This window comes from Pyrgilauda ruficollis, unplaced genomic scaffold, assembly GCF_017590135.1.
Source record: "Pyrgilauda ruficollis isolate IOZ18807 unplaced genomic scaffold, ASM1759013v1 scaffold37, whole genome shotgun sequence".
In the NCBI taxonomy this organism is placed as follows: Eukaryota; Metazoa; Chordata; class Aves; order Passeriformes; family Passeridae; genus Pyrgilauda; species Pyrgilauda ruficollis.
The window spans coordinates 7,718,396-7,743,203 of NW_024525156.1; the positions used below are offsets into that span (position 1 = coordinate 7,718,396).

Genomic DNA, 24,808 nt, shown 5'->3' on the forward strand with positions numbered 1-24,808 from the left:
TAACAGGGCTTTAGCAAAGAAATTAAAACAATTATCCTTGGTTTTGAGACAGGGATCTAAGATACAAAGGAAAAGTTTGACATTACAAATGTTTTCAGTTCCACTACTCATAAGTCAAACAACTTGCTTCCAAATTCAAAGGTTTGGATAAAAACTTACCAACCAATCTCTTGGTTTGCATGGCAAATTCTTTACTCTGTTCTGTCCACCTCTCTTTTTCACCTGCTAAACCACTTATAAGACTCGAGGCAGTTTGCATTTTATGTCGGCAACGCTCAGCATCTTCCAGCAAAGTCTAGAGAAAACCACGCACCAAGAGAAATTGTTTACAGTCATACATCTGATAGGGCAGAAAAAATCTCTACACCTCATTAAACCAGGAGATATAGAACAGGTTAGAAATGTATTCTTAAACATCTCTATCACCATGCAGAGGAGGGAAAGTGAGATGGAAAAAATATATCAGGACAAACTATCAACATCTCCCAGAAACATTATTCAATATTTCTTTTTAATATGTCTGTTCTTAGCTTTTGTTTTGGTGCAGTTGTTGAATAGCATGTAAAATTCTTGATACTTATTAATTCTGTGGAATTCTACTCAGAATTTCAAACACATTTTACATGTATAACATGCATGAAATTTGAAGCTACAGTAATAGGCAATGAATAAAGAATACAAATAAAATAGTTTTGAGGGGGTGGGAGGAAACGGGAGAGGATCAGAGGCAAAGGAGAGAGGTAGAAAGCAAAGAGGCAGTATTCAAATACTATCTCTTATCTGCTGTCCATCAACATACTTTTCAAGGAATAACAGTGAAATTGTAAGAACATATTACGTGTTCCTTAAAGCAAGAGTAGAAACTTTTCCTGTGAAAGGCAGTTCACCTGTTTTTCTCTCATTGCATTTTCATACTCTGCCTGCACAATATCTAATTCTTCTTGCTTGGCTCCCAACTCTTCTTGAGCTTTCTGCAGATCCAGCATAGCACTGGTTAGGCGTTTCTCTTGAATTGCTAAATTAGCCTACAGAGAATAAAAACATAGAAGTGTATTCATACGCAGCGAATTTCAAAGTATTTGCTATAATATGCTTCAGAAAGTTTTCCTGCACTACATTTCCAAACTCTTCAGCAGAGATTTCATAACACAGCAAAACCTTTTATTTGCATTTTACAACAAACTAAATTCTTATTTCAGATAGCTGCACTTGAACAGTTGGATTAATGTCAATTGGAAAAAAAACAATTAAAAATATTTCTGGGAATGCCAGTCGCTCTTCATGTGACACAAAAGTTAGTCTGACACGGCTTGCAGAAGAGAATGATGCCTCTACAAGTCTACTTGATTTGTCCAACCAATATGCTAGGCTGAAATACAAATCTTGCTTCCTCCTCAGTCATTCACATTATAATACAAGCTATTCTCTGTTAAACATGCTTGACCACATTCTTCCCGACTTTCATTCTAACTACTTAGGCCTGTTTTTTTTGTTTTTTTTTGTTTTTTTCTGCATAACACTGATAAAGAGTATCTGTACAATCTTCTTATGAACTGAGATCTGGAGTATTAAAAGAACCAAATCTCAAGAATTTTTTCTACTTAATTCAAAATAATGTAGAGCAATTTCATTAGTGTATTTAACTAGATGACAGATGCTTTAACTCCATCCAGTAGAGGTCCAGAGGCATAAAACCACACCATCTCTTTCATAATTTTGACAACTCAAATGTACAAGTGGAGGTACAATTGAAATGTATTTTATTATAGAAGTACAGTGTTCAAGGCAATAAATTTCAAGAAAGGGAACCACCAGTTCAAATAAGTCATATGAACTATCCCACTGATTAAATCCTCAAGTGCAAACAGGTGAGGATGAGAAGCAGTAGAGGGTGTCTTTGGCTGACCAACAGACGTACCTTCAATGGTAATACTTCCTTGTTGATAGAAAAAAATACTGCCATAGCTTTGGTCCATGAGCAAAGGCCAGCAACATTCCCACATACTCTCTTAGCTGTCTCAATGTTATAGTCCACCATTTCAAAATATGGGCTCAAAAGTTCTACCACTTCTTCATTAATTGTGTCTTTCTGAAATTGCTGAAAAAATTTTTTTGAAAATGCAAGATACAAAATATATGCAGTAAATGTAAATGATACATACATGTATTTCAGAACACATAGAACACTAGAAAGATCACAAGTGTTACTTACAAACAACTAATATGAAATTATATGTCACATGTATCTTTGACACCTTTACGAAGTCATTCTACTGTTATATATACTTATAAAATGGAAAAAAAGTTTGCTTTCATTTATGATCTTTGCTATCTCACACTCACTATTCCTGTTACACAGCTAATCATTGTTTCAAAATACCACTGGTCCTGCTAGAAATTTTATTTTGCTTAGTACAGGATAAGTTTTAACAATCTTCAAAAAGAAAATGAAGAGCTAAACTCTAGTTCAAAATCATGCATTCTGCAAGACAGTCCTTTCAAAGGTCAAGCCATCTATCTTACCCTTACATTACCTTGTCTAATTACTGGAATGTATTTAATTTTTAAATAACTTAATTTTACTCTTTTCTTGAAAAAGCATATTTTCCTTTTTTCCTCCTGAAAAGCTCTCAGTTTTCTCCCTCAAATTTATTTACAATGTATAATAAAACCCAATCCCAGACAAACTTGAAAAAGAGCTGTTCCCTGAAGTACAAATAGGTTTAATTAAACACGAGCAAAATGAAATGTTGAAGTCCTTTAGAAAATTAAAAATCTTTACAAGTAGATGCAATGTGAATACTACATAAATAAGATCCATGCCACTACCAGCCATACAAAGCAGGTCAAGCCTCCTACTAGACCAGTGACAAATCAAGTAAACTCAAAATGCAGAAATCAGGGATGATAACACTCAGTGGAGCAGGAAAACATACAATTTATTCCAACTAGTTAAATCATAATATTATTAGTTATGTTATGAAAAGTGGTTTTTTACCAGTTAGTTAGTCTTTCCATTTCCCTAGACAAATCATGTGAACCAAAAAAAATCCACATTTTAAGAAGTCCTGGTTGAGTTCAGCCTAGTAACCATCTATGCTTTTCCAAACCAGCACACAAGCTAAAATGTTGAAAATTAATGAAAAGTTAAATACCAGAAAAAAAATGTTTGTTATCAGCTTTCATGAAACAGATAAGCAATGGCTATCCAAACCAAATTCTTCAAGCTTTGAGTCATTTGTCACCTAAAACAATTTCATTGCCTTCCTTAGGAAAAATTATAGTTGATTTATAACATGACTTTGCAAGAAGGATTAAAGTTTATTTCATTCTGACATATTTATTCTTAAGACCTTAACATTTCAGATCTATCGTGTGATTTCCCTTGCATATTTTTCTCCTATGAACACCAGAGAAAACATTGTCCCTTATTCTCTTACATTATAAAAATGAAACTTAAAAAAAAAATAAAAAGGTTGCGCAAGCACCTGTAGGCTCTGTAAGAAGTTCCCTGTTGTCATCAGCTTCAGCGATTCTTGCCACGATGGGACAGTACAGCATTTTTCCTGATCGATTTTCACGTGGTTGACTTTACGCTGGAAGAGCAGCAGCACGCAGTCCATGATACGCATGATGAGGTGCGGGGGCCGACCCAGCGTGCGCACGGTGGCAATGTCTGCAGGCTTTATTGTCTAGGAATTGAAAGCAAAGGGCAAAGCAATTACTGCTACTGTTTAGTTAATAAAACATGGAGCATAAACTCACCAACGGTATTAAACAATGGGAGAATAAAATATATATATATATATGTTATTTTTACCTATAAAAAGCATGAAGCTAGAAGGACCCCCCAGTCAGATTTTTACTATTAACTCCTATCAACTCCTAGGAAATCTCAGGACAGCACCTCCACAGCAGTACCTTCAAACTCAAAACTACAATGACCTGTTTTGACAATAAAAAAGAGCAAACCAGAAATATCTTGGAATTTTACTTGTTTTTTAAATGCAAACATATTGACCAGATACTGTGTTTAGAAAGGAAAGACTTTTTGTTGACACCCAGCAAATGAAGGTGAATTAAGGAAACCAGTGACAATGCCTGGTATATGTATATGTTTGTACCTCCTAATACATCTTACCAGGAATATTCCAGGCCTAGAAGCAGGCCTGCAAGAAAAATATAATATATTAAGGTATGAAAACCCAGGCCCTAATAAATAAGGCTAAATAAGCCCAGGGTGTAAGCCTAACACTAACTCATAACTCTACATGATGAATCAGAAAAGACTTATCAGAAAAATCTGCTGAAGATGTCTCCATAGAGAAGAATTGATTTGAGTAGCAGGGTTTACTACATCCCATACAAAGCAACAAAACCACTGAACAATGGGAACAGCCCCGCTCCTACAACACACACAACTTTGAGCAGAAGCTTTGCTTATTTACAGGCAGTTTAATCAGTCCAAGTACACGACAGCCCAAACAGCAAGCAACAGATTACTGTGAGTGTCATGACATCTTGCTTCTAGCCTAGTACACACCCCACTGGGAATTCATGAAGGCAGATTTTAATTACTTGTGTCTATACTTAAATAAAAGGACTTAAAAGCACTGCAGACTATCCAGGCTGCCTTCCCTCTGCCAGCCCTTTATTTCCTTTCAATATTTTACTGCTTGTTGGGTTCAGTGTGCACCAAATAATTCACCAGAGATTTTCCAGATATCTGCATGAAAACTTTACCCAGTGTTTCTTAGTGACTGTTAGGAAATTCAGCTCAGCTTTTTTTTTTTTTTTTTTGCTAGCATACAAATTGTGGCCAAATTGTTACAATTAAATTTGATTTATTTATTTACTTGTCTATAGTTGTGCATTTAATGTGCTATTTTTATTACAGGGCAAAGTGCAATAAAGTTTTACTGAACTTTGACAATTCTTACTCAAACTTTAAAAAACTAATCTCACTATATGTTTAGAAATGCTTATAAAATGTGTGCCTACCTTTCTCTTAATGTAGCATTTATCATTCTTAAAATATGTTAAAAATTGAGTAAAATAGCTATTCACTTTTTCATCTGGCTAATGACCTTTCTATTTATCAAATATTTTAATAGGCATTTATCTACTCTGCAAGCAGAATTCTACTACAGGAATCCCTAGCTCAAATTTGCAAATCTGTAATGATTATGAGATTCATTTTTTGAAAGATGCAGACCCATACAGGGAAGATTCTTGCTTAAGGGAGTGAGTGAGTGCTGAGAATACATAGGCATATTCTGCTAGGTGTCTTTTTATGATAGTTTGCCTTTCTCCTTTAGACATAGGCAAAGTAATTATTTATAGAAAATTTAAGAATTAAAGATTAAGCCCAAATACTTTTTCCCATTGAGAAGTTTTACAATAATGCCAGCATTGCTTTTTCTTGAATTCAGGTTTTCATTTACTAGCACCCTACATTTCAAGAAGAGCAGTATTGTTTTGGTTCAGCCATTTTAGCCAAAAGCAGAAAGTAACCTTTAATAAGATACAGGTCCAGACACATAATACTAGTGCTCTCTTTATACTGCAGATGCTGACTAATAAACAATGCTTATTTTTTCATTTGTCAGAATGCTTGTCCACTAGCAGGTTTGCTGTTTTATTGCTGCTAGCTCTTTAAACTTTTTCCTGTGGCTGTATATCAGGGTCTTATAATACAAACCTTCTCTCCTATTTCACTCTTCCCAGCTGTCAGGTCATCAACCTTCATTTAGACTTTTGCATCAGAGTCTGTTAAACATCTTCCACTCAAAGTGAAGTCTTACATTTAGAAGATCCATAAAAATTCTTCTACACTAGATTTCAAAGCTAATCATGCCATTCCTTCAAATCAGTCTTTAACCATCACAGCTGCTGGCAGCCTCTCAAATGGAAAGGTATCATTTCCAGAAAATCTACATAAAACCCTTTGAGGTTTGTCTACCCTTCAGGTTTTTTCTTCATACTCTTCTGTTTCTTGAGATGTGAGCTCCCTGCTAGCATCTAACAGGTATATTTCAGATTCCACTAGTACTGCTCACAGCAAAATGTCTTGAGGCACATCCTCCTATAAAGTCAGCTGAGCAGACAAAGATAAATACTATGCAAGATCAACTAATATTAATCTTTTGTAAGCTTAAATATATGGACATTATATTAAAAAAGCTTCACAAGAAAAGTATGATGAGGGAAATGAAGCCTTGATAATGCTCCAACTCCTAAGAAAAGATTTTATTTTTTAAGACAGAAAATAGTGGACCGGAAAACTTATTGAATATGCAATTTCTTTGTGAAAACTTAAAATAGAAGGTTTGGATTTGGATGAAATTACAACTGATTTTGCATGGACAGCACTTCACTCATTGCACACAAGCTGTTTAATGATAGTATCAATATTCAGTGACAGTCTAACATCAACCAGTGGCACATGCTATATTCAATTACAGTTTCAAAGAATGTTAAAACTTGCCCTTTTCTGAAAACTGACTGTTTGGGGGTTGATACTCATGTGAAAAAAAGAAAAACAAAAAAGAACCTAAAAAGTCTCAAAATACGTATATTTACTTTTTGTCAAGTGAAGAGTTATGCAATGCACCTGCAATTTTTTGTTCCAAAGACATCCACCTTCTTAGTGGTAACGTTATACATGGTCCATGTACTAACCTGTAAGGCTGCCTCTGCCTCCTCCAAAGCAGGCTTGGCAGCCTCCAGCTTCTCTTCAGCAACGGCTTTGTCAACTGTGATACTGTCTACAATAGCTTGGGCTTTGTCTTTCACTTTCTGAACGTCACCCTTCACATTCTCAGCAGCCTGTGCTTTTACAGTAACTTCTTTCAATACCTAGAATGTGAGAAAACCCACATGCCAGAGTTAAAAGAGGGGTTTTTTTTGTAAAATCATATCTGTCCAATTCCAAAAAACTCAAATAACATAATGTTATCCAAGATCCTTTCTTTCCAACACTTAACTTCATTTTAATTGATTAATCTTTTCAAAATACAAGGAATAAAAGGAGAAAAAAATCAAACAGCAATACAGTTTGAAGGCTGTACATACCATGTCAGCTTTTTCATTGGCAATTTGGAGTTCCTTTTCTTTTACCTCCAGTTCTCTGCTTAGAGCAGCCACTGACTCAGAGGCCTCTTTCAATTTTTCCAGACCAGTATTTATTCTGAAGTTTAAAAGCAAAATAAAAAGCATCTCATTCACTATGTAATTTACACTCTACTTTCCATCTATAGAATAAATCACATCAATCAGAATGAACAATTGCAAATTATGTTTTACACCAAAAATAAAACATGGACAAGAACTTTTACCTTTCTGATCTCTTCAGAATCAATGAAGTGAACAAAAGTACATTAATAAAGCTTGTGGCTTGAAATTTTACCCACTTCTGATCAAACAGTATGCCTTTATCACTGCATAAAAATCCTACATGTTGTTCTATAAATGCCACTGTCCCTCTTGAGCCACTAATCAAAGAACTGAGCTCTGTACAGCAGAAAGCATTTTCTGATCACCAAAATTCTTAAAATTATAACCAAACAATATTTCTTATTTGAAGTGGACACTGAAAAGAAACTGAGACCAAACAAAAGAGTAAAATAAAAATAGTATTGAGATAAGACTTCTCTGATTCAGCATTAAAATGCCCTTTCAACAGTGCTTTTTTTCTTCCAAAAATTCTTCATTTGGGACTTTTCAGACAAGTTCAAAAGGCCTCTACAAACACTGCTACTGCAAAGGCTATGCAGTACTTGGACAGCTGAACAAATACAGGAGAACGGACATAGTGTAACCTGTAACCCCTGACAAATTCAGACAGTGCAACTAAGTTTAAGTGGAAGAAATTGGACTTTGTGAACTAACTTGGTAAATCTGAAGGTAGAAAAAAGGGCACCACTACTCTTCCCCCCCACCCAAATATATATAGTCTTGATCGTATATTACAAGAGCAACTATAATATTTTAATAAGTTACACCTTCACATAATTTTAGGAATTAAAAATACCTTTTTTTTGCTGTGCGGGGAGACAAGCCATGCATTGAAATGAAGCTTATCAGAATATACCTACCTGGGGAAGAAAACTACAGCAAAACAGAAGTAACCTGAGTAGTTTACCTGTTTGATAATATTTGCACTTCAGCATGCTTTTCTTTGTATGTGGTTTTATATTCCTGAATAAAGGTCAGGTAGGATTTGGGAGTCACATGCGTGGAACGTCTGTATCTTTGAAAGTAATCAGAACACTTTTCTGCCACTCCATCCTGGAATGAGCCCATACACTGCACAATTTCCTTCTTTGTATCAGCAGTGCAGTCCATATCAAATGAGGACAGGAAGTGATCAGACACTTAGGAAAGAAAGAAAGCCTAAATGTAAGTAAATATTCATAAAAACATCTTAGCTTATAAACAAGTCACTATAAAACAAGTCAGCATGTAGCATCTTGGCTTTCACCCAGATTCTGAAAACCCAGTCTTTTTTACTCTTCACCATCAAATTCTGAATATTATTCCACACCTGTCAGTAAAAAGTATAGCCAAAGATCTGTCATTCTTCATCTCCAAAGTGTGCAACTGCTTTTTCACCCTGAATCTAGCTACTACCTACCAGGGACTGGGTAATCACAGCCTTCCTCTGTATGCCTTATCACAGACACAGTCACAAATAATCTCTTTCTTTAATAGCATGTTTGCCTTTTTTACAAAGAAGGCAAAGACATCTTCACAGGGAATTTTTCTTTAAACTGTTTTCAAAACCATTCCTCTGTTAGAAAGATTTCAACAGCTTAATAAAACAGGCTTTAAAAAAGAAAATACCTACATCAAATTTCAGAATCAAGTAAGTTTCTTCTGGCAAAATTCAACACAATTAAAACAGCTACTGATCAGAAAATTATGTATCTGCAAAGATAAAACCTACACGTACCTGCCACCAGCGCATCCTTAGGCCATCGGCTGAACCAATCTATAGTGCACCCAGAAATGAGAGCAGGGAACTTCAGGGCCCTATTTCGGAATTTTTCACCTACTGGTGAAAAGCAAAGAACTACGTGAAGGTTCTGACGGACTCTGGCCATGAAATAGTCATACAGAGCTTCACTGGCTGGAGGTCTTCGTGGATGTTCCTTTTTGAAGGAGGGAATGAGGTCACTCATGATCTCATCTATCTCATCACGTGCAAATAAGTTTGACACCTTTGGGAAGAAGGAAGATTTTTCATGCTTTTTGAGATGATCCAAAATAGAGGACATTGCACAAGGCTCTTTTAACACAGAGCATTGTAGGAAGAGTCATACATCTCAGACACTGAAGTTATTAGTACTCCCCAACTCCTTTAAAGAAGAAGTTCTAATGAAATTATTCCATTAAATAGAGTGACGTCTAACTTGCTGTAAATTTTAAACCCCACCCTCCAATAGCTTTTGTTCCTTCTCTTTATTTTCTAATAACTAGTAGTCATTACTCTGAAACATAGCCCTGAAATAATAAATAACAGCAATAAAATCCATCAATTCTGGACATAAATTTACCATACAAAAACTAACTGTACACTAATAGTTGATTTAACATACAACTATTTAAAACATCAGTAGTATTTCTCAAGTCTCCATTTTATTTTCTTAAAGCTATTCTCATGTCCCTTGAGATAGCTTCTCTCAGTCAAACCTAGGATTTCGTAGATTTTGTAGACTGCATTCATTTTTAGTAATACTCTAACAACAAAAAGCACTTGATTTCTAGTTTTTGGAAGTGTACTCTTTGACTCATAACAAAATATTAAAATAAATTCTGTTATTATACCTCAGTATTAGGAATTCTAAAAATCAGAAAATTTATCATCTCACCTCTCCTGATGACAAAACATTGTTCAAGTACTCCAAGAAAGACTCATCTTTGATCTCATTGTCTGTAAAAAGAAAACAGGTGCCTTTGCCATGCAGTCCTGCTGTTCTGTATAAGAGTTTCAGATCTTCCAACAAGTTTAAAGCGTTGTAGGATCTACAAAAAAAAAAAAAAAAAGTTGAACAAATACTCATCTCTTTTAAAAAATATCTTCTCTGACCAAAACAGTAAGAAAACCCAAGCTAATTAACATCTTGGAATGGTGCTTATTAGATACATCTCTGATGAGACCCACACCAAGGGACATTCCCACCTGTGAACCTACAATTCTTCTGCAGCCAACACACCTGCAAAAATTAAAAATAATTTCACTTCTCTAAAATGACATTTGAGTACCAAAATTGACCTGTCCTACAGACAGTTGGGATGGTATTCATTCTGAGTCATTCAGAGAAGGATTTATGATTTTTTTAATCTTTTGTGAGTTATTTCAAAAGAAACCACACTGGGTTGAACAATACAAAATAAGGCAAAAATGTACTTAGAAAAGGCTGTCAAAATACTGATTGATACATAAGATCTACCAAATTAGAGGGCAGGGATAAAGATTCAACCTCCTCAGATGACAGCATTTCAAATATTACAAGATTAATTCATAAAGGTCTTTTGGATAGATAACCACCTAAAAATATTTTCAGTGCCATTTAATGTACTGTGTGAAGATGCAAAGATAACTTGACACCTCCAATATTCTCTCTCTTGCTGTGAAGAAAACAAAATATTTTCCTACTCCAAAGATAGTAAAAATTCACAATTATTGTAGAAAATCAAGTAAATCTAGTAAGTTCCAAAGGATTGTCATGTTCTTCCACTCTACGTGACAGTGATCAGACTACTCTAAGCAGAGAATGTGAGCCTGTTTTATTTATAGGAAGACTCAAAACACAAAGTACTTAATTAGTTAAATTTCAGGTAATGCTCACCTTGTAAGCATTATCTGGAATGTGTCATAGCCAGCTATGAAGGATGCCAGTCTTGTCAAGCTCTGCTTTCCTGAGCCACCAACTCCAACTAAGAGAGCATTTCCACGAGGAGTGCGAATCACACGGGAAATCTGTGTAATATACCAGTCATTTATTGCTACAATGTGTAAGAGTCACGCATTCAAAAATTCTATGCTACTGCATTAATAAAGTTATATTAGAAATTAAGAACTAATGAAAACGTCAAGGTTTAATTAAAGGAGTCTATATTACTATTAATATATTCTGTGGACATATGTACTTTACAATATATACTGTTGACCTGTCAAATTGCATAGCAACCATTTGATTCCATCACTGCATATGTTCAGTTATCAGTAGAATTACATCTCCCACAAAGTGCAAGTAAATCTCAGCTGTGATTTCTTAGCGATGTGCTATCACAGCATGAGGGATTATCAAAACTGGGAAGGAAATAATTTCCCCAATACCATGACCTCTGGATAACTTTGCTAAGACTCATCTCACCTAGCTCTTTCATTGTGACCTGAAGGACAGGATGTCCCAGGCATGTTCAATTTAGGACAAAGTCCTCAGTATTCTCTGCAGCAGGCAATAATACTACCTTTATAATGAAAGCTTTTACATTTCTCATTTACTTGACTGTAAAAATGCACAGTATCAAGTATGAATATTTGATCACAGTGAAACATCTCCCAATTAGATCAACATTTCTTTCCCACTTCATTATTTATCTTTTAAATCAAAAGGCAGTAGCTTCCTACTGCTCCACATTTCCCTTCAATTCAGGACTGTGCAATGTAAACAAACAGACCCTTTAGAATTCAGAGCAAAAAAAAATTTCAGTGGTAACTGTGAGCTGCATACAGCATTTGTCCTACTGCCCACAGCCAAAAAACAATGCCATGAAACATGGCAGTCCATCAGTTGCAAGTGGACAGACCCTCACTGTACCCAGAAGAGCCTACATCAATATCCAGAGCAGCAGAGAGCCAATTCCTCTCAAAGACACAATAATACCAGCCAGCTGGTGAGCAGCTGGTCTCCTCTGTACAAGCAATGATGCACAGGATTGGCTTCTGTTCTCTTTATTATCTTGAAAAGTTCTTTGATGACTCCAGAGTTCCATCACGTCAGCAAACAACCTGGGACAACTTATTTACTTGCCCTTCCTCTTAAGTTACTTCTTTCTAAGCTATTAAAAATAGTCATGCCAATTTTCTCTAATTTTAAACCTATTTATTTTACGTATTGAATGTAATGTATTTATTTTCCATAAGTTAATGTTTTAGAAGAAATATAAGAATAAGTATGAAGGCTTACTCTAAGTTTAATTATTTAACCAAAGAAAGAAAATTTAATTTGCACAACACCTTTGCAATATCACTGATCATTTCAAAAATGGCTATCAGATCTGTTCCAGGCAGAGGCACACAAGCTGTTAATTGGAAACTTTGCTCTCTGTTTAAGATATCCCTCAGCTTTAACTCATTCAATGTCATATTAGGTCAGCTCAGATTAGGCATTACCTCAACTGAGCCTATCTCACTTTCTCTTCGAAGCTGTCTCAGGTCTACACATTTGTTCCCGTTACTGTTTTCAAGAATTTAGAATCACAGAAACACTTTTTATCCAAGCAAAGCATTTTGCATAAAGCATAAAATTATCATTTTATCCAAGCAAACACTAATAAAATATTTCAGGTATTTACCGCCTAGCTACCCAAATAAGCTATTCCTGATGACAGGTAGCTGTTCAGTGGAAAAAAAAAAATTATTACATCCTAAACTTATATAGTTTTTTCCCAGAAATAAATGAGAAACTTATTGGTAAATGTGATGATTATTTACAATTATCTTAAAGAAATGCAGGGCACAACATCATTAATTTTGCAGTGAACCTTAGAAAGAAAGAGGCTAACTTTGTGAAATAACAAGAATTCACCCCAAAATTTTGAAAACTAGAGATGCAATGTGTTTGTCGACTATAATTAAATTTAAACTGTTTTGATATTTAATATTATATTTGGAGCGATGATGCAATTACATATTCAGTTCTTAATAATTTATTATAAAAAATACTGACAATCTCAGTATTCAACTGAGACAATAGGGGTTCTAGTGTTAAAAAAAAGCTCTCCTTTGTATGAGGCCTATTCTGTATGAACAATCACCTCAAGCTGTGCTGTGCTAAAAGTTACGGTCAGTTCCAATCCATATTCAAAAGAATTTTAAAAGCAGTGAGCATACTGTGGATCTACAAAAGAATGTTGGACTATATTAATTCCTCCTCTGCTGTGCGTACTCCTTCAGAAGCAACCAATTATGTCTTAACCTGAATTTCATTTGACTCATTCCAAAGACAGGAAGGGCTCCCAGAAGAATTAAGAGGGAAGGTTGAAATAGAATTAGAACAGCTAGCACCATGATCCCACCAAACATAAAAGATAGGTATAAAATAGTAGTTCCATCTGGTGCATTTTCTGAAAAGTTTTTAATAGGTTTTAATACCTAGTCACAGTGTGACAGATCAAATATTTGATAGCAATAAATTATTTGCTGCAGTTTCAGAAGTAATTTACCTTGATACATGCATACCTCTACTCAAAGGAGATGTGGGCAAGTGAAAAACAAGAAATGGCAATCCGGCAAGACTGTACCTTGACTAAATGAACCATGGCATCCTCAAAGAAAACCATGTCCATTCCACTACCACGAACATTCTCATTGTATGTTTGCAAAAACTTATTTAAACGATCCCGTAGCTGATGAAATGAGGAGATTGGTTCATAGACTTTGGGAATATCTAAATTAACTTCCTCTGGTTTCTCATCTAGAACAAAAAGCAAGTAATAAAACCTTAGCAGTTTAAATAATTGACAAAGGTTCAATGAGGGGGTAAGTAAGTGAAGATAACATGAAGTTTCACTACCCAGAAACAGGTTTATTATAAATTATATTTTAGATGTACATATGAGAGTGCTGAGTACACCCTGCCTGTAAGAAATGGTAATTTCAGCAACACAATTTTTAAAGACAAAAAGAGAAAAAAAATAAATAGCCTTCTTTATCTGAAACTGGAATGATGAAAATGATACTTGTTTAGGTGCTTGCAAAAAAAAAGTAGTACCAGAGAATGAAGATAAATAAATACTTCAGTTAGAAATTACAAATAACCTTTTCTGTAAAAGAAAAATAGTATACATTTATTAAATAATTGCACTAGAAAAAATGTACTCTTGAAATTAATAGCTGCCATAACAAAAAAATATATTCACTGTGAATTGGCATACATTTATTTCCCTAGGTGATATAAAAGACACAAGTCAACTCTCAAAGAAAGGAGTTAACAGTGCTGCTACCTCATTTTTCCATTCATAACCTTAATCATGCTGAAAGGTGACATGCTCTCATTCATAAGAATTCTTACAGCAAATAAAATTACAGAAAAGTTGAGATCGTCAGGGACCTCTGAAGGTCATCTGGTCCGACCCCTTGCTCAAGATGGGCCACCTAGAGCTGGTTCCCCAAGACTGTGCTCAGCTAACTTATGAATACCTCCAAAAACAGACTCCACAACATCTCTGGACAACCTGAACCAGACTGTCAGAGTCGGGGGGAGCTCTTCAACAGATTTTATCCAGTGTGTCTGTGTCTTTCTTGTATTGGGGAGCCCAGACTCAGACACAGCACTCCAGGTGTGGCCTTACCAATGCTGAAAAAAGGAAAGGACCACCTCCCTTAGCCTGCTGGCTGCATTTCCTCTAATGCAACTCAGAATGTCACTAGTTTTTTCTTCCTGCAAGGGTACACTGCTGGCTCATCTTCAGGTTGGTGCCAACCAGCACCTCCAGATCCATTTCTGCAAAGCTGACTTGCAGATGGGTGACCATGAGCATATACTGGTGCGTGGGACCTTTCCTCCCCAGGTCCAGGACTTTTCACTTCCCTTTGTTGAACCTGATGGAGCTCCAGTTAAGTTACCTAGGAGCCAGCAGAACCTTTGGCATACCAACCATTCCTCCAAGTTTTGTGTCATCTGGGAACTGGCTCGAGGGTGCACTCTGCCCCATCACCCAGACCACTAACGACAATGTTGAGGATGACTGAATCCAGTGTTGATCCATGGGATACATCATTATTTACTGGCCTCCAATTAGACCTTGAGCCACTGGTCACCACTGTCTGGGCTTGAGCATTCAGCAATTTTCAATCCATCTCACTTCTCATCCAGACCATATTTCATTAGTAAATACCTGACAAATCTCATTGAAACAGTGACAGCAGGCAGACATCAGCGGGTTTTTGGTTGGTGGTTAGGACTTCCTCAAAAATACTAGTACAATACTAGTACAATACATTTTGCTCTTATTTACATACATTTAGCTCAATTAGTTTCAGAATTTTGTGATCTATATATGCTACAGGATGTATTTTTCCAGTTATCCTAAATCAATCAGTTTTGCTAAGCCTCTTCTAACTTGCTGAAAAAACATATAATTCAAAATATTAGCTCTAATTGGTATAATTAAAATCAAGGAAATAAATCATCCCAGTAAAATAAATATTTCCCTAAGGCTTTCAGAAATTTCAGAATTTTTAGCTCTATATTGCTTCTGCATATGAACACTCCTCTAGATTAAAATCTAATTAAATCATTTGACTTCTTATTTTAACCTGTAAAAGCACGGTTAAACTAAAGGAATATTCCAGGCAGAAATCAATTTCTTACAAGTTGAATAAGACATTTAAACAAATTAGCAGCTGATAAGAAACTAATAAGAAATACATCAAGGACTTAAGCTTTTACAGTTTTGAAACATTTAAAATAATTATATCACCTTAATTCTGTTCCTACAGTTTTATTATTAATGTCCAAGGACAGTATAATCAAGTACAAAACCTAATAAAGGGCAGAGTTTTCTGTTACTTAGAGAGGCAGCCAGCAAAATGTATTACTTTAAAGTCTTGCTCAATCTCAAGATTCATAATCACAAGTACTAAATAACAATGACAAAACCATGTGATAAAAACACCTTTGAATAGGTGGAGCGTCTTGAGATCACTAGCACCACTAACAATTCCCTTGAAGCTAAGATCTAAAAGTTGACTAAGATCTAAATCATCAAGTATTTCTCTCAGGGACAAACATATAGTGCTTTTACAACCCAGAGACAAAAGAATTACATAGTACCGGTTAACATATTGCTAATCTAAGCATAGGGCTCTTTGAAGTCAATGTCAGACTTCCTTTTTTATGTATTTAAGAGCTCAGAAATCAAGGTCCTGCTCTTACACTTCCACCATAATGGGAAATACTAGATGCTATCACAGGGACAAAAGAAACCAAAATTACGCTTGTTATTCTTTTCATTTTAAGCCAAAACCAGAAAGGAGGTTCTCAAGTCTCAGGATTTAGGATAGGTCCTGAAATCTATTGAGGGCAAAATACAGCCTTTCTATATGAGCTTTGTATTTAGAGGAAATTCCATGCTAAAAGGCACATTACAGGACAGGTACATTTAATCTGTCACCAAAAAGGCAAATAATTTTGAGAAATACATTTATCATTTAACATTTATTTTTCAGTTCAATACGATGGTTTCTAGTGTGGACTTAAATTTTCACATTAAAGATCACTCTTCACCCTCTCAGTATGCATTCTGACTTACATTTCAGTCTTCTCTACACTGATAGAGAACAGCAAGTTATTTAAGGATGTAATTATTTCCTTTCTGACACCACTTTACTTTTATTTCAGTTTGATTCCTTCCAATGAAATATGTCCTATCCTTTATTCTCCTTTTGTCACTATCTTCTGATTACTTCAATTGTTCAAGGAAAGGTTCCAATAGCATTGACCATTCATGCCAGTCTTTTATTGCTCCACCCTCCATCATTGCAGTGACACCAACACAGATAACTGAATCACTTAATGACCTTCCCCTAAACACAAGCATATGTTTTCTGTTCTTTTGCAACAATTGATAAATATTCCCAGGTTATTCAGTGAAGTCAGTGACAGCATGTTTTTGTTTGAAAGACATAAAGGTATTGCTATAAGTCATATGGGTTTTTAACTAGCATTCAGGAAAAACTGAATTAATAGTCATTTGTTACAAAATCATGTGACAGTTATTTCCTAAAGAGTATTGGATTAGCCCAGAGCCGAGAGACAGTATTCTTTTTATCAGATTTCTAGGGCATGTTATCTACATTGCAATCCTTTATTTACTACTGGAACCCCACCAATTCAAGTCATTCATAACAAATTTCCTTCATCATTTTGGAATAATGAAGACTCGTGTTCACTATTTGGCAGTTCTGTGTTTATGCCACACTAATTTAAATGAAAGCAAGGCTCTCCTATACAGACAACTAGATATCAATATAGACTTAGAAATCCCATTAAGATAAAAATTTGCCACAGCTGGTAACAGACTAACTTCAAAGCCACTGGACAGAACAGACGCTTTTGATGCATAAACTTAGTATGAATGTTTACAATATATTTTTCTTAGTATCTATGGTTATCATATCCCCTTGCCTATTCTTGTCATTTCCATGATTATTAAAGTCAATCTTTACCAGTTCTTGCAGGTGCATCCCTTAAGAAGTCAACAAAGAATGCATCTGTTTCATGATTCAGCAAAGCTTTTGGATCTTCAAATTCCTCCTCAATGAGCTTTGCCACAGCTGTGTGAAACCAATCAACATCTTCTGAGGTTGTGAAACGATCAGCAATAACACACTTACATTCATGCTTCCACAGTTTTATCAGCACCTACATACAAAAAATAAAAATAAATAAAATAAAATATAAAAGAAGGGGCATTTCACAGACTCACAGAAGGAGAATGGGCCAGTTTGGAAGGGACCATGTGCTCTAGGACAACCCTGCTTGAGCACGGAGGATGTGGGGTCATCCTCCCTGCTCAAGCAGGGTTGTCCTAGAGCACATGGCACAGAATTGCATCCAGATGGTTCTTGAATATCTCAACCACTCTGGGCAACCAATTCCAGGGCTCCATCACCCTCCCAGTAAAGGAGTTCTTCCTCATGTGCAGGAGGAGCTTCCTGTGAATCACTTTCTGCCTGTTGCCCCATTGCTTGGCACCACCGAGCAGAGCCTGACTCTGTCCTCCTGATGCTCTCCCTTCAGATACTGGCAGACACTGATGAGGTCTCCCCTCAGTCTTCTCATTTTGAGGCTGAACATGCCCAGCCCCCTCAGTCTCTCCTCTTAAAAGAGGTGCTCCAGTCCCTTAACTCTCTTTGTAGCTCTCTGCCAGATGCTCCAGGAGCTCTACGTCTCTCTTGTACTGAGGAGCTAACTTGGCTTCTGAAAAAACTATAGGAACTTCAAAGCTGTGCCTTCATTTCTTAATTTAAAAATAACATTAACATTAGGAAATAAATAGTATTGGGAGGTTCTTCAGAAGAGATACCTTGAGCTTCTTATTCTTCCAATAGCAATTTAAGATCATATTCAGGTAACTATGGATGAAGCCTTAATCTAGAGTTCCTAAGTGAGGTGTATGAAGAGTTCATTTCCTCAGCCCTAAAACCATATCTCATACCAGTTAACATGTTCATGTATTGATAAAACACTTTTCTAACTGAGCATCAAGTAGAAAATGGATAAGAATATGACCATCATGGCATGAAGAATTTCATGCCAAACACAGATATCATTCCCAATGCTACAGCCAAAGTAGTTAGAGAATGACAACAAAGAAAAATGTTTAAGTGTTTATATTATCCCTTTTCCAAATTCAATATACCTTTAAAGTTCCTCCATTTGGTCACAGGATGAAGAAGGAGAACCTGACAGGCTGTTAATGCCAGCAGCACTGGTTTTAATCCTATGCTATTATCATACAGTAGTAGAAAAAATTCCAGGTACTCCTTGAAGACCTTTTGAGCACTTTGTACAATTGATGCATACTATGTCAAGTCTCAGAACTAATATGTAAATTTATGCAATAGTATTTTGACCAATTGGTTTTTACACTTCAAAAGACATTAAATGTGTGTATATATACATATATATATTAAATCTAAGTGCTCCATGTTTTTGCTGCAGAAATTAAAATCCATTCTGAAGTTTAAAATTTAGATGCAGTAGAATTCAGGAGCTTATTCGACAGAGATGCACATTTTGCGTGAAGCGATTATATAACCCAAATATTTAACAAATTTTCCATGTTTACCATAAACATTGCTCTTCCAGCACTACATCTTTCACAGCTTAAAACTCTAAATAACTTTTCCTTAAAATATTTAGAAGAGGAATGACATTTTACTGGAAGAAAGATGGATTACGGAAAAAAAAATATTACTAATACTTGTTACTACTTCTTCCTTTTAAGCCATAAGCCAGAAACCAATTGTTAGACAGAAATTAGGCAGTGACTGAAAGTCTCAAGACAGTAATGGAGAGGAGGAACTATTCAATTTTTTAATCAATAGTTGAGCATTTTCATTGGGTTAAAATAAGTCCATTGCTTCTCACATTTTCTCACTTCTTTTAAATAAACTAGCATTTGTCAGTAATAGGAAAATCAGATAGAAGCAAACTGTTTTGACAAAAGAAGTGGGTTTTGTCATCATTTTGAAACAAAGTTGTAATTTCAGTTGGTACTATAAAAGCTGGACTAAAACACCTTTGCCTCAAAAAACCCACTAAGGTTGCACTTTTTTAAAGCAAATTCAAATGCTGAGATTCCCTTTCCTACACTAATTATAACAAGGTCACTGACGCGCTGCACTGACCTGTGGTTCACTGACCACTTCCGATGTAGTGTTCAGCATTCCTTGCCAAATCCTCGAGAGGTCTCGAAGGTTGAAGACATAATGAAACTTGGCTGGCGTGGGCAACATTTTTAGCTTGGTAATCTGCCATAGTCTGCGTGTCAACGGAACCAATTTGGCTACTGTTTTCTTCACATCATCTGAAAATCCCCGCTCACTACAGTAGTGTCCTTCTCCAATTACACCTGTGGAAAGAAAGATTGCCACCTCAAAGACATGTCAGCGCAACACCAAGAGCAATGATTATCTGAAGCTTCTGTTTCTTTTGTTTTTCCAGTACCCAAAACCTTTCCAAATTTGTTCAAATGGCTTTCCAGTGTATATTCAAATCTTGATTCAGCCATTCTTGACACCATTCTGCCACCGGCTCGATGGTTATTTAGCTTTAATTAACAGCACATTAAAACGTTCTTTTTCTGACAAAATAGATTCCACTGGCCTTGAATAACTAATCTCCTGCTGAAATCAGTATGATCCCATTTCTTGTGAAAGTCTAGTCTTTAGTCACTTATTCTTAGCAGCAGTGGCACCTGAGCAACTGTCCAGCATTGTCACTAAAACAGTACCTTCATGACATTCTTATTAAATCTGCGCATACCGAGAGTTTTACAGATGCGACTGGACCTGAAAAATTTACAGACTGATGATGTTGCAGGTGGGGAGTGATTGCTGAAGAAAAATGTGCTGCTAAACAAATCAGAAGGGAATTAAGCCTCAATTTTAACAATAATGTGTATAAATAGAAGGGTAAGGAAAAATCAACTACTATTTCAAAAAATGAGATGAATACAAAGCTAATTTCCCTTTACCAAAAATTTTGTCAATGGAAGAATTGGAAGGCAGAGTACAGTTGAACACCGAAAATTGCCTCTTCAGCCTCTGTGGAATATCATTGCGACCTCCCCCAGGGTGGATCATGGCAGCCAAAAACTGAATGTCCACAATGTTGGTAAATTCCCCAGGTTTTTCCAGGTTATACAGTCCTTTCTGTTCCATCAGTTGCCTCACTATCTCATTAGTGACCTGTAAAATAACCAGGTTTTACATAAGAAAATATTATACATACAACTGAGAGAAATACAAAACTTACATGTTTGGAATACATGTAACAAATAACAAAGTGTATAATACTATCTTTTCCCCTAACTCTCTGCTTATTAGCTTCAGGATAAAAATGCACTGTAAGGAATAAGCACATTTGGTAAAATCTAAGGATAAAAATCATGGGAGTACAGGGATACCCTTGTTTAGAACTAATCATTCATATGACAATTTACTCTCACTTGAATGCTGCATGATTTCCATTGCTGTTGGAAATACTTCTATTTAAAACAAAATTTCCAGTTTTTTCTAATCAAGCCCAAACTAATGCATCTTTGCATCTTTTTTCAATCAATCCCAAACTAATGCATCATGTTGCAAGTTATGCAAAATATTTGTATTAACAATCACAAGCGTGGTTTTCAAGCTGAAATAATAGAACTATTTCCATACAAAAGCATGCAAGATCCTTTTCTTTAGCCATAAAGGGATACTCTACATTTCTGTTTGACAAGCTGAAAAAACTCCACAAAGAGTACATCCTATAGCTATACTCCTATAGAAATTCTAACATTAATTTCCAAAGCAATGTACTTCAGAACAAGTTTTTCAATATATAAAAGGATTTCTTCCATTTTGTCTGAAGCAGAGAAGACACTTCTTACCTATTGGGTTTCACAGTATTTTAATTATTGCCCACAATGTCAGTTTGCTATCACAATTTGTGTACCAAAGACTTCTTACTTTTAATTATGAGTGTTGTTAAAAAAACATTATTAAAATTATACAGGCAAGTTCTAAGGAGCACTCAAACAGCTTCTTGCTGTCAGCATATTTATTTTCAATTAATTCCTTACAAATTATTGTAGATGGGTTCTTTTAAAGGACTGTTAAAAGACTGTTAAAATTAAAGTACTACATATCAAATTTACCATATTCTGAATGACTGAGAAGCAAATTTTACAGTGTAGCATAAAAACAAAGAAAACCTTTTGTCTTCTTTTTTTCTTCTTCCACAAACTAACCTGATCTCCCCATTCATTGATTATGGGCATGTTCACATCATCAATGAAGACAGTCATCTTTTTGCCTGCAGCTGGACCGTAAGTTGTGCCCATGCGCTTATCCACATAGCTTTCTATTGTACGCTGTTAAAAAGCAATTAGCAGCACAGTCACAAAGAGCACTTCATTACATACATGACTCAATCACTTAAGCATATTGATGTTCCTGTTACATAGAATTTTACTAAGTGAGGTTTAGACAAGGCATTTACTGGAGGTAATTGCACTAGTTCAACTAGAATGGCTGAAATCTCAAAGTATACAGCACTAGGCTGGTGTCTACAGTAGACGACCATGCCTAACATTTTCATAAATCTGAATGAGTTTCAAACTTTTTTTCATTTTATTCATTTATCAGCAAAATTGATGATTGCTAGCAATAAAGATTAAATTGAAGATGTAATTTTGGAATACCTTTCCAGCAGGTATCAATGTACTTCATAAAAGCATACATCAATAATTAAACTCACATATATAAATACACTTGATGAGATAATTTTGCCTAATGGTAGACTTGCCTCTACTGTTCTTCTCATCATTTTTCCACTTCTCTGTTCTTCTTAAAGTCCAGTTTTTATTTACTCTATCCTGAGTCAAAGTTCACTTAACCATACATAATTATTCTTCAGTATAAACCTAAATATCTGCATTCTTACATTATGCCTAGGCTCCAGTCCACATAAGTGCCATCAGTTAGATCAAGATTTTAAGAAGCTAGAGTAATTTTAAAGCATGTGTCATAACAGAATGTTTTGGTCCAGATTGTTAACAGAGAATTGACTTAGTCTTGCACATGTATTTCAGATGTCCTGATCATCAGAATCTCACCTATCACCAATCAAATCTTCATTTATTTTATAAAAATATGTTACTTTTTGTTTACAGCCCAATAAATCAAAGAAAAAGTCTAAGGAAATTTAGACCAAAACTACATGTTTGTAAATTATATTACATGCTAGTAATTTCTACTATGTTATACAGGCAGATGATAGGTGATTCATCAAGCTTATAGACAGCACTTACAGCCCAGACAGTGCTTTGGCCTGGCATACCAGACTGCATTAAAAATATTCCCCAAATATATTGCCAGGAGATTAAAGATACCTAAAATAATTCAAATTAGATTGGTAGAAATTTGGACAGGCAGTACAGTTCAGGATTTAAACATTCATAATTGTATGTAGAGCAGCTGCACTGCATGTGTTACTTTTTTAATGAGTAATTGTAATGACTAAAATTGCAGACAGCACACTTTTAATGACAGATTGTTGTGGGTAGCACTTATTTTACCCATGGTGTTTAGTGAAATCTAACAGCTCTTCCCAGTTAGTGAGAATGGATCTATTTGACACAAAAACATAATATGATGAAGATAATAATGGGCATGTTATTGTAGATGCTCAAGAACAGCTCAATAGCTACTGAAAACGTTGAAATGAACAATTTTTTACACAAGTCTTAAATCACACATTAGAACACTTGGACTATTTGAACAGGTGTTTTTTTATTGTTCAGAATCACTTTCAGAAGCATCCTCCTGGCAAATTATCAGAATATTCTCTGAATCCAACCATCTTGCATGAGAAGATTAATCACTACTATACCTGAAAAATTAATGGGGTTGTTGCAGATGAAAAATTCAAGCTCTTAGTTATGTGCCTTTCAGAGTTATATTTTGACATAAAACCTTTGATTATAACAGTCTTTGCAGTTCCTTGCTCACCAATTAGTAGGACAGCCTAGACAAAGACAATATCGAAATAAGATGAAACACAAGAGCTGTGCGTCTTGGCAAAGGCTCAACAGTCCCATTTAGCTTTTAAACAGAAAAGAAACTAGAAAAGTTTTGTAAAGTGAACTCTTAACAAGAGACATGTAGAAGTAAAATAGTTAATGTCTCATAGATTTTTGCAGGCCTGACAAGTTAAAAATATTTGCAGTTAATGGTCATGTCAGCCAGCACAATCAAACTAACAAGGAAAGGATTTAATTGCTTGAAAAAGGATTTTATCATCTAGAGACTCAGTATCTGTAAAATTTCAATTGCTTATGTGACACAGTTTTGGTGAAGAATAGCCTAAAGCTACATAAATTCTGTAACTGACCCATGCTGACAGAGTTCAATCAGCAGAGTCAGATATGAGCCTCCTGACCTATGTGCTTCTCCCTCTCCCATCAGTGCATGAAAATATTGGTTCCATTCTGACTGATCTCAGCTGTAATTACAGTTATTTCCTCTACAGAACAAAGGGGTGAGGGGAAGACAAAGTCTGGAGACAGTGACTATTCAAGAATTCAAGCATATTTGCATAAAAGTAGTTTCTGGAAACACAATCTTATATCTAAAAAAAACATAAAGTTCTTCCTTTTCATTAACATAATATTTCACTGCTAATCCAAGACTTTTATCATGTGTTCTGTTGGCAGTGCTTTGATATAGAAACCATAGAAAAAGTACCTTGCCCTGTTTTGCTATGGTTTCAATAAGGAAATCCATTCTCACATTGTCAACATTAGGCACAAGAATTGAGTCATACTCTGGGCTACCACTACTGGGATATACATACTCTTCAACGTGTGTATTCCAGTGCATCCATGTACCTAATAAGAAAGAAATTAAGTTAATGTTTTAGAAATACTAGGCATCATCACTTCCTTTATTTTCCATTCAGTTCCCTGATCTGTCTATGCTTCTGTCTCACGTACAGCAATCCCTCTCTATGTATCCAGACTAAAATTTATAGAATCATATAATCATAGAATCCCTCAAGTTGTATCTAAGAGGCTTACTCCTCTTTTCTACATAAATTCTGACAATGACAAGGGTTATATGTTCACTTGACAATTCATCACCACCAAGTCCATGCAGCTTTTTTAGCAATATATCCACATTCCGACTTTTCACTGGAAACAGGGAAAAAGCTAAACACAACACCATCAGTAAAGTATAGCCATAAAATAAAACTTGCTAAGGGACACAAAAGAAGGTAAGCTATAAAATACGTCTGAATTAATT

At 35.4% G+C, this 24,808-nt stretch overlaps 1 protein-coding gene across 2 annotated transcripts in view; it reads right to left on the minus strand.

Moving 5' to 3' along the window:
- The window catches only part of DNAH5 (dynein axonemal heavy chain 5), a 116,004-nt gene that overhangs the window by 23,382 nt on the left and 67,814 nt on the right, over positions 1-24,808 (minus strand). For both annotated transcript variants that reach the window (XM_041475929.1, XM_041475928.1), the window contains exons 46-62: positions 24,251-24,393; positions 23,397-23,531; positions 21,754-21,876; positions 20,497-20,710; positions 19,649-19,872; positions 17,462-17,657; positions 13,534-13,706; positions 10,854-10,984; positions 9,873-10,026; positions 8,954-9,221; positions 8,144-8,375; positions 7,075-7,189; positions 6,682-6,858; positions 3,489-3,692; positions 1,919-2,098; positions 888-1,025; positions 160-295 (exon numbers count right to left, since the gene is read on the minus strand). In XM_041475929.1, the coding sequence (XP_041331863.1) occupies positions 160-295; positions 888-1,025; positions 1,919-2,098; positions 3,489-3,692; positions 6,682-6,858; positions 7,075-7,189; positions 8,144-8,375; positions 8,954-9,221; positions 9,873-10,026; positions 10,854-10,984; positions 13,534-13,706; positions 17,462-17,657; positions 19,649-19,872; positions 20,497-20,710; positions 21,754-21,876; positions 23,397-23,531; positions 24,251-24,393 (2,943 nt within the window). The remainder of the gene's footprint in view (positions 1-159; positions 296-887; positions 1,026-1,918; positions 2,099-3,488; positions 3,693-6,681; positions 6,859-7,074; positions 7,190-8,143; positions 8,376-8,953; positions 9,222-9,872; positions 10,027-10,853; positions 10,985-13,533; positions 13,707-17,461; positions 17,658-19,648; positions 19,873-20,496; positions 20,711-21,753; positions 21,877-23,396; positions 23,532-24,250; positions 24,394-24,808) is intronic.